The sequence below is a fragment of the Rattus norvegicus genome, chromosome 19 (genome assembly GCF_021556685.1).
Source record: "Rattus norvegicus strain SHRSP/BbbUtx chromosome 19, alternate assembly SHRSP_T2T, whole genome shotgun sequence".
Taxonomy (NCBI): Eukaryota; Metazoa; Chordata; class Mammalia; order Rodentia; family Muridae; genus Rattus; species Rattus norvegicus.
This window is the reverse complement of record NC_141552.1, coordinates 25,963,748-25,974,306: the sequence shown is the minus strand read 5'-3', so window position 1 is coordinate 25,974,306 and position 10,559 is coordinate 25,963,748. Positions and strand designations below refer to the sequence as shown.

General features: G+C 45.1%; 1 protein-coding gene across 2 annotated transcripts in view; it reads right to left on the bottom strand.

The window, feature by feature from the left end:
• Positions 1-7,192: 7,192 nt before the first annotated feature.
• The window catches only part of LOC134483206 (disks large homolog 5-like), a 36,784-nt gene continuing 33,417 nt past the window's right edge, over positions 7,193-10,559 (bottom strand). For both annotated transcript variants that reach the window (XM_087596420.1, XM_087596419.1), the window contains exons 3-5: positions 9,204-9,347; positions 8,409-8,571; positions 7,193-7,693 (exon numbers count right to left, since the gene is read on the bottom strand). In XM_087596420.1, coding sequence (XP_087452546.1) covers positions 7,664-7,693; positions 8,409-8,571; positions 9,204-9,347 — 337 coding nt within the window. In that variant the 3' untranslated portion in view covers positions 7,193-7,663. The remainder of the gene's footprint in view (positions 7,694-8,408; positions 8,572-9,203; positions 9,348-10,559) is intronic.

The window sequence follows — 10,559 nt, the reverse complement described above, 5'->3', positions numbered from 1 at the left end:
ATCTCCCTGTGGGAAGGGCTGGATGACAGACACTACTGTATCCAGGTTTATGTGGCTTCTAGGGACCTAAACTGTTGTTGGGTTTGTTCAGCATGAAAATAAACACCATTTTCACAGCCCAGGCTGGGCCAGGCAGCGCACGGGTCTTTGCTGCTCTTGCAGAAGACTTGAGTTCAGTCTCCAGCACCCGGGTCAGGTGGCTCACAACCACCTGAGACTCCATGTCCAGGGACTTCCAAGCTCTTCTGGATAAAGCTACATGGCAAAAGCATTGCTGGGAGCTGGAGGCTTCTAGTGTTGGCTTCTCCCTGCAGTAGGGGGCAAATCATGGGCATATGAGACAACATGGAACCCTGTAATTCTACAAAGTGCAGGAGCTCCTGATGTCCCTCATGGTGCCCCAGAGCCTGCTCACCACTCATGGAGGCTTCAGGAACATGGCCTTCTCCTGACATGTGTGCACTGTGCATCCTCACTCTCTACCCCCTGCTTTTCTGGGTTGGAAGTCTCAGGTGTAGGAGGCGCCAACCATAGGCCTCTTCTCTCAGCATTTCAGCATTTTACCCACTTGACCTTCACCAGGCATCCTTTGCTCTACACAGTTACATCAGCCTGTGAACCTCATCCTCCAGACTCTAATGAAGCAAACACCCATGTGTGTGGAGCTCTCATAGTTAGCCAGGCTAAAGGGGAAGGCAGCAAATCCTTCATGAACTCTAGAGCTCCTGAGGCCTAGGAAAATGTCTATACCGGGGCTAAACTCATGCTGCCCTGTAAGACTACATTTTTCCTTTAAACAGAAGGATGTGTGGTGGTGGTGGCACATGCCTTTGATCCTAACACTTGGGAGGCAGAGGCAGACAGATTTCTGAATTCTAGGCCAGCTTCCTCTACAGAGCTAATTCCAGGTCAGCTACACAAAAAACAACACTGTCTCCAAGAGTAAAACAAAAAGAAAGAAAGAAAGACAGAAAGAAAGAAAGACAGACAGAAAGACAGAAAGAAAGAAAGACAGAAGGAAAGAAAGACAGACAGAAAGACAGACAGACAGACAGACAGAAAGAAAGAAAGAAAGAAAGAAAGAAAGAAAGAAAGAAAGAAGTGAAAGAAAGAAAGGAAGGAAGGAAGGAAGGATTCATATTTTGTATACAATGAGATGCCTCCCTGTCTATGCCTGAACCATCATGTTAACTATAATTCTTGTCACATCTGTATTAATTCAAATACTGAAGGCTAAATGGGTAAATCTTAATGACAATACAATTGGGGGGGGTGCTGAAGAGATGGTTGGTTTAGTGGCTAAGAGCAGAAGACCCAGGTTCAGTTCCCAGTGTCCACATGGTGGCTCCTATTAGCCTGTAATTGCAATTCTAGGGAATCAGTCTGGACTTCACGGGCACCACACATACCACATGGTGCACAAGCATTTATTAGGTGAAACACTCAGGCCCATAAAAATAAGTATATAAAATATATGGTTAAAAGACACTGAGATTCAGGAAGTTCTTAGTGACTTTGGTTATCATTTCTCTCTCCTGGAGACCTGTCTTCCTCATGCTCAGCCTCCCTGGCTTCTAGGACATTTCCTAGCTCTGTGGAGCATGAAGTACTCAACACCATAAGCCAAGCATTGCAAAGCCATCTCCACCTTCACTGCTACACCTTCTCCATGGCTGTGTCTAAAGGGAGAGACTTGGAATCCCACAGATGCAAGGCCAAACCTGTTGGGCTATGTGAGCCCACCCACCCAATAGTCAGATCTACTCCTGTCCTTGGCTATGGCATGAGGCTCTTAAGACAAATTAATCTGAAGGATCTCAACAGCTATGCTGTTAGACCTCTCATTGCTCTGCCCGACCTACAAGCTCCTTTACTGGCTCAAATTCACACCTGAACTCCTCTCCTGCCTCAGCCATCATCAGCTCTTCTATTTCTCTCCACCTGTGCTCTGAAGAATCCACACTAAGGTGGACATTAACCTCTCCATGGACCTCCAGACGTATGCTTGTGATTACTCTTTATTGGCTATTTTGTATTGGTTCGTGGGACCTTCTAGTCTCATGCAGAACACTGCTCACACATTTTGGATCTTACAACACCCTCTTGATTGAGAATCCTGACTAATGACTGACTGAGCCTTCCATGCCTGAAGTCACCCTCTGTCTCCCAGTCCAAGATGAGAATCCCCACCCTAACCCCATGGTGTCCAGTTTCATCTCAGAAGCTAGGCTCTGTACTACCCAATATCATTTGGATCTTGGCCTCTAATTCTCTGTTAAATCGTTCCTCTCTTCTTTAAAACAAATTCATTTTGTTGTTTGTTTTTTGAGACAGGGTTTCTCTGTTTGGCCCTGGCTATTCTGACAGGCTCTCTGTAGATCAGACTTGTCAGGAAGCCAGATATCTGCCTGCCTCGGCCTCTTAAGCACTGGGATTACTGGATTGTGCCAGCATGTTTAATTAAAAATTAATTAGTGGCAGTGCATGTTGGCACCTGCCTTTAATTCCATCCGTTGGGAGGTAGAGGCATTGTGAGTTCCAGGACAGCCAGGGCTATAAATTAACACCTTGTCTCAAAGAAAACAAGCCAAAAATGAAACAAAAATGTTGCAATATGGTCTTAGGAATGTAACTGAGTCTGTTCTTGAACTCTGAATCCTCCCACTTTCACTCAGGTGCTAATCAGCAGGCTTCTGTCTTGACTTTCACTGCGCACTCAGGGCTGCCAGGACTGTTACCTCTCCCAGTGTAACTCCTGACTCTCTCATCAGCATCATCACAAAACTCCTGCTAAGAATTAAGGAAACCTGAATTCTAAGGAACAGTCGGAGCTCCAGTATTTCCAAAGCTCACTCTAATACAGATGGATCCTATGCTGCAGTAAAATGGTCACAGCTGGAGGTCTTAATTCCAGGACTTGGGACAGAGGGGTCGGAGGATCTTGAATTCAAGGTTATTTTTATGTTACAGTGTTGCTCAAAGCGAGTTGGGCTGCTACAAGATACCCTGTCTCAAAACTATACCAAACACACCTAAAATGAAACAGAGGAATTTGAGTGGGCACAGATGGGAAAGCTCGGCACTTTATGGCTAAGCCACCTGCTGCCAGCACCAAAGTCCATGCACAGCCCCAATTCTGAGCTGTGTCTGGGACCCCACTTAGGAGCACGCACCAAAGTAGCTCAGATCCAGGGCTTTTGGTCTAAGAGGAATTCAGGCAGTCACACTTTGGATGCCAGTTCTCCAGCTCAAGTGCCTGTCAGCCCAGGATCTGGTCTTAGTCATGGCTTGGCATCCCTAAATTCCTCCCAGCTGTGCTCTGAACTCACCCTGTACCCCGTTCTGATGAATCTGCCATTCTCCATGGGAGTAGCCTCAAGAAGTCCCTCACATCTGAAGCACCACTCTGAGTGCACTAAACACTGCAGGGGAGGGGCATGGCCAGCAGAGCACCCACCCCTTTCAGCTGTAGAACATTTAGCTCTAGAGTGAGCACTGCTGTGCATTGTGGAACTTAAGCAGTATCCCAGGCTTGGCCTGGGAAGAGCCGTTGACACCCACACTTTCTGGGGTGACATTGTCTCCTGAGGATAGAGTCAGGTCAGGAGCAGCAACTGATGTTCACGAGAGACAAACTTTCTTCACCACCTGCCCATGCTGGCCCTAGGATCTGGACTTTTTGGGTGACATGATGCTGAGTCCCCCAGGTAGATGGGTTTTCAGGGGTCAGGTGGTTATTGTCACTAAAGGTATCCACAAGGATAAGTCATACTGTACTAATTCCCATATTAGATCCCTTCTCACGGGTCACAGAGGTCGTGCTGGGTCCTAAATGTGGACCCAGGTTCCTGCACACTTTTGAGGAGACTGGTCAGGGCTCAGGCTTCACGACATTTTGTTTGAATTATTTTGGGGGATTTTATTTTTACTGTTGGGGACAAACCTAGGGCTGCCATGTGCTGGGAAAAGGCTTTGCCACAGCTGTAGATCATCCCTAATTATAAACTCCTAAATTCTCCCAATCCTGGAACTTTCTAGGTCCCTCACATGATGCAACCTTTGGGGGATTCCTCACATAGAATCATGGGGTGGATTGCATCCCAAAGAGAGACAGTGGGAAATGTTCCCCAGTGTCTGCCTGTGGCTGTGGTGATGAGAGTGCTGACCAGTGGATGGCAGGGCCCATGTGAAACCCTTTTGTTTTCTACTTGAGTGGAATCTTCACCATGCCTTTTTTTTTTTTCTTGAAACACAGGTTGCCCTGGAACTTACAGTCTTCCATCACCCTGACTCATTTTCCCATGACTGGGATGATAGGCTTAAATTACTATGCCCATCTTTCTTTTTTTGTATTTATAAATCTTCTAAAAGCCAGAAGGATATAGAATTTAAAATTTTGCGGTCCAAGGCATTTTCAACAGGGGATTCTTGACCTAGGACTATCCAGACCAGTTTTTATTGTGTGGGTACTTCATTCCCGTAACAGCTTATGTTTGACAAAGAGTTCCAAGGTGTGATGTCACTGGGCATCAGGCGTTGTCCCAAATAGCAGCACCGACTCAGGTTGTAATTTAGGCTGGAGAAACTTACTAGGACCCTGGTAATCCTAGCACCCTGGGGCCTCACATGTCCTTAGTCTGATCTAGTGATGAATCAACTGCTCTTGAGGGTGGATTGGAATTCTAGTCACTGTGAGGCAGGAGCATTAGTATCCTACAGCCACTCTGGGCTCCATAGGAAGACCCTGTTTCAATAGTAAAAGGGGTCACCTGCGAGTTCTTACTGTCTTCCCTGAGGCCTTCCTGCTGGAGTTAGAATAGCTGTCTCATCAAGTTGAAGTAGAGGGCAGAATGTTGGTGCCTTCTATAATGAGGACTAGTGACAGATAGTCTATGGAAATTCTAGAAAGATCTACAGGTATTTATGTCATGTGCATGGGAATTGCTGGCTTCCCTGTGTCCTTTGCCTTTAATTTGCAGTCCATGGGGCACCTGGGAATGTCCCCAAACCAGGCTGCACCCAGGGCTTGTCCCATGATTCTCACTTGCACCCAGTGCCTGCCTGATTGTCATAAGTCTGACAGAGCCACTGTATGCTCTCCTGACACCTGCAGAGAGCACTATATGGGACCCTACCATCCCCACACTGCCCATCAGGGTCTAAATGTCCCTATATGGCACTGAGATGGTCTAAGCTCCTTCCCGCCTATATGCTGCATCAGAATCTGACCATTCCTAATTTCCTCCTCTCACACCCACACTAGAAGCTCTGTACCCACACTAGCCCCAGCTGGCCTGTTGCCTACTGACATCTCATGGACTCTGTCCCAATCCCCTGCCCTGCCCTCACTCAGCTGACAATGTGGACATCTCAGGACAGTCACTGGACAATGGCTGACACACTTGTCTGAAGACTGGAAATGTTTCTCGATCTTGGAGAGGAAAGAAGGACCCTCCAACTACACTGTCCTCTAAGGAAGTTTATTCAGGTGACGGATGACAGGGACTGTTTTGTCTCACGTCACACATGTCAGTAGAAAATATCCTAGGTATTGGATGCCGCTGTTAGCATTTACAGAACAAAGCACATAGTGTTGGGAAGGATAATAAATTATGAGTCGAATTAGAAAACCCCAAGTCTCTTCCAGGTCCTAAGAGGGCAAAAAATACCACCAAACACAGCATTAATGTGATAGGTTGGTTAAATCTAGTTACCACATTCTAGTGTGATACCTATGACCCTTTTTGTGTCATGCTCAGCTTATAATGACTAGAGGACCTAAGCTTGAGAGTCACCAATGCCTCTCCCTTGCTTCTCCAGCTGCTGAGCATTGAAAAGCCCTAATGAGACAGCATCTGTTTGCAGACATACTGGATTATTCTTCTTCACTTTATCTCTCTGAGTCACCTCCACTCACAGTAAGTCAGTTTAATTCCATAAATTGGAAATGAGTCACGTGGAAAATATACTTTCTCAATACAATCACAGATTTCCATGTAAAAGGTGAAACATGAACTATCCCACCTAAGCTCTGGGCTTGCACAGACGTGCTCTGAAAAGAAACATGTGTTCCCAGCTGCAGTCTGCATTCAATATGGATGCTCTTGAGGTCCTCCCTGACCTGCATAGATTAAGATAATTATCTTGCTTTCTATCAAAAGAATTCATTATGCCAAGTTGGCCTGTAGAAGGAGGCTAGTCTCTTCAGTATTTTATCAGATGTGCTTAATGTATATAATCATCGATAGTAAGTGAAAGATCTGTTTGGAATTGAAACTGAGTGATGCTGGAGGATGATCCTGAATGCACAATGAGCAGTGGAGGCACCAGAGCCCGGTGTGGATGCCTAGCAGGCTACCACATTGAGCAGGCACCGCTCAACCACCTGTACATACACATCTCCTGAGATCTCTCTACTTAATGGGAGATGATGGCGTCCATCTAGTATAGCACATGCCCTGGAAGGACAAAAGCTACCTACAGGAGCTGTGGTGATGGCTCACAGGTTAGAGCATCTGCTGCTCTCTCAGAAGAACCACATGGTCCCTAACAATCATCTACAATGGGGAATGCTATTCCCTCTTTTGGATCATGAGGGAAATGCACTCAGGAGTGGCCCAGACATACATTTGAAAAAAAAAGATCCATTGAGTTAAATGATAAAAATAAATATAATCAGCAACAATAAAAAACACAGCATATGAATGATCAAGTGAAACAGCACCTATAAAAACCTATTTCCCAAAATGACGTTGATGGTCATTATCTTTGTGGTTTAATACTAATGCTGTATTGTAAGAAAAACTGAGGCACATGGTTCTCCATTAGGATTATTCTATATTCCTTTGTGAGAGTTGTCATTTTTTCTGCAGCTCTACAGGCATGAGTGTGTGTTACTCAATATCTGGTGCACACAGTCAATAAGGAATGTGTGTTGTAGACTGATATAGACTAGGATGAGCAGAACACATGACAGCATGGATACAGTATGTCAGTGATTACATCATAAAGTGTGTGTCCATAAAAAAAGTCACATTATCCACACAAAAGACACTATCACCATGTGTACCCCTTGGTGGCTTTGAATTCCCTATTTACCCATGCTGCCTGGACCATGCAAAGATCCATACCCAGCTGTCAGTTCTAAGTCTACAGGAGTGGAAAGGACCCTTAAATAAGAAGGTCTTAAGAGTCAAGAGTTACAAATCAATTTTTATTCATAAGGAATACAATTTACAAAAAACAGGCATAAAATGAACAACTAAAATGGTATAAAAATGAAAAACAGTAACAAGAATATATAACTATGAAATAACAAAAAGAAAACTTCAATGAAAATCATAACCAAAAACATTTCTTAACAGCATTTTCTTAATGAACATTTAGAAACACAGTTGTAGTGCTGTTTCTCCTCTAGGACAAGACATCAAGCAGTCCCCTCAGATGTCTCTCAAATGGTGTTGTCGGTATGAGAAAGGAGAAAGACCTCAACCAGACAGGCTGGCATACGGATACATAAATGTAGGGTCTCTAAACATTGAGGAAATTATCTGAGAAGAAGAATATTCACCCAAAAAAAGTATTTGACTGTGAGGATTGTCGTCACAGGGAACTCCTGAGAGAGAAACTCATTCCTCAGGGGGCTGTCTTCCTGGGATCCATCCTATGCCATGTCTCCTGCAGTTCCTGAGACCTGGGAGGAGAAGGCAGCTATTAAGACACGGATTTGGTGGGGACACCCATACCAGCTGTCAAGTTGCTGCCTTCTGTCCCCTCAGCTGCATTGGACAGACAGCACTGATCTTTTCACTGAAATCATTGCTGATATCTATGCAGGCTGGGGAACATCACCAGCAACCCTCACAGTACTGTGGGAGAACAAGCTGCTCCTCAGACTCTACCAGTGCAAACCAAGAATGGGGAAATGGGGAGAGACCTAATTGGGGTGCAGGAAGAAAGGAGAAGGCCACATGATACCCAGAGCAAAGCCAATGACCAGGACTCATTTGCCATTTGCACTTGGTTCTTATCCCTACAAGGTGCTTCCAACCATCACATGACCCCTGCATGACCTTTGTCACACGACCAAGAACTCGTTCAAAACTCTTCATAGCATCCAATCTGTGATAGGGAGATGCAGTCATGTGATATGTTATTCCTCTGTCACCATTTCTGGACTGCAGTTTCAAAAAGGGCAGAGAAGTATAATTGCCCATAATTCAGTTTCTGAAGAGTGGTTAACATCCCAGAATACTTGTGCATAGACAGAGCAATGAATAACTCTATCACATGAGGTGGGTGACTGACTGGGTGTGGGGAGATTAGAAAGATGATAGGGGAAACAAAGTTGTATCCAATAGGCAAATGGTATCAGACATTGTTAATCTGACTCAGCTGCTTGTTCCTACCACATTTTGCTGGGTCTGGAGGTTGCTGGTATTCTCCTGTTCGTCTTCATTATTCGGGTTCAACTCAAACAAATATCGCTGTAACTCCTTGCTCTCCTGCTTCAATGTGACCAACTTCTTCTTCATACATGCCTGGTCCATCAGGAGCCGGCTGTGCAGGTTGCTGGAAACACACTCTGCATAGTAAGATCCTGAAGCCTCTTCCTCCCATTCCAACTGCCAAATCCCACAAACTCCACCAGGACCCAGATACCCATAAAGACTTCATAGAATACATCTCCATACATGTATGGCTGCTGCACAAACAGCAAACGGCCAATCCAGGGAAAAATAAATTGTTTCTGTGACCCAAGCACTAATAAGAGTCCATGTCTGTCCAAAAGAACAAGGGATCTACAACTACCCATGAGAGCCCAATGCATCGGGGCAACATCAATTAGTAGGCGGCAAATAACCACAAGAGGACAGTAGAACCAAGGGAGGTCATGCAAACCATGTGGTCCACACATTGAGCTTTGTTAAACCTGGTATGACCCCAGAGCCGCAGGTTGGCCTAATAACACTCTGATGCCTGAATCAGTGTAGTTCTATCCAGAGCCTTCTAAAGATGCATAGACACTGTGCTGAGAAGTCACAGTCTCTTATGGAACTGAAAGTGAGTCCAAAAGACCCACGGCACAGTGATATTTAAACAGCAGAAGAGATGGGCCCAGAGCTGCAGACACTCCGGTCCAGAACAAAGAGAGGCAGCAATGGATATTCCACAAGTGATGGGGCCTTCTGACCAGTACTTACCGATAGAAGTTAATCTCCTTCTTGAGCTCCTGAAATTTCTCACGATGTTCAATGTTCTTTGTGTCTAAGTTGTGCAGTAATGACATGACCTCTTTCTCCTTTATCTTCAAGTTTTCATAAAATGGATTTGGCCTGAAGTAGGGGCTGGCCCCAGGAAGATAGAACCCAATGAACATCGGGGTTTAGGATTATATGAACTCAGGCTGTGTCCTTTACTACCCCAGCCCTCGAAGGACACTTTCTGAATTCTACATATTTGGATCTTCTTCAGCTTCAGAAACTTGGAATTGTGTGCCCAGGACAACAGATGCTAAGCACCCAGATAAAGGGTTCCCTGGCTCACTTTTTTCAATCAGGAGGGCTGGATCTGCATTCAAACCTGTTATGCTGTCAAGAGCCTTGGCCACAGAGCTTATCCAACCACACACACACACACACACACACACACACACACACACACGCACACACACACACACACGCATGCACATTCAGAAACCTCTGATTTCATTTTTCCTGTTTTGACAAGTGGAATGCTACAAGCCGATTAACTAATATTCTAGAGGCAGACAGTACACATAGTTCTGGAGATGAGACCAGATATTGCCACAAACTTATAATCTGCCCAAGGCATACAAATGTATAGACAAATGTGACCACACAGGCAAAGAACTGTGCTGTTGAAAGTGGGGCTTCCAAAATAAAGCACTTACACCTCCATGAAACTATTATACGGGTAAATCCTGAGGTCAAAAAACAGACCCCTAAATTCCAAGGGGGGAGGGATAGAGAAACATATAAAAGTTGTGCATATGCATGCAGACCTGTGCACACACAGACACACAAGCTGGGACACACCCACAAGAAAAGAAAAGTAAACAGACTCAGAGAATGAGAAAGAGAGACAAATATGGAAAGAGCACAATGAGAATCAGTAGAAATGTATGCACCATTACTGTCTCAGAGTGTAAGGCCCACAGACAAGAAGGACCAGGCCAGAGCCTCAGAACTTCTAGTTAAGCATTGATATGAACAATGTGGGACCTGTCACCTAAGGGTGCTGCCATGAGATGATAGCATTCAGTCACCTTCCTAGCAAGTACAAACACTCTCCACAAACTCACAGCACCTAGAACCTTGCAAAGCTACCACCTGTCAAGGGCTTTCCAATTGTACACTGGGAACTCATGCTCCAGTGACTTTATCCCTGAAATCTTCACTCAGATCGCAAGTTCAGATTTTCAACAGGCGGAATCAGAGAGTCTATTTTCAAACTCACTCCTCAGTAAGGGTCAGGTTCTGAATCTCCTCTCTATGGGAGATGAGGTTTAGAACAAGGTCGTTTGGTTGGAGCAATGC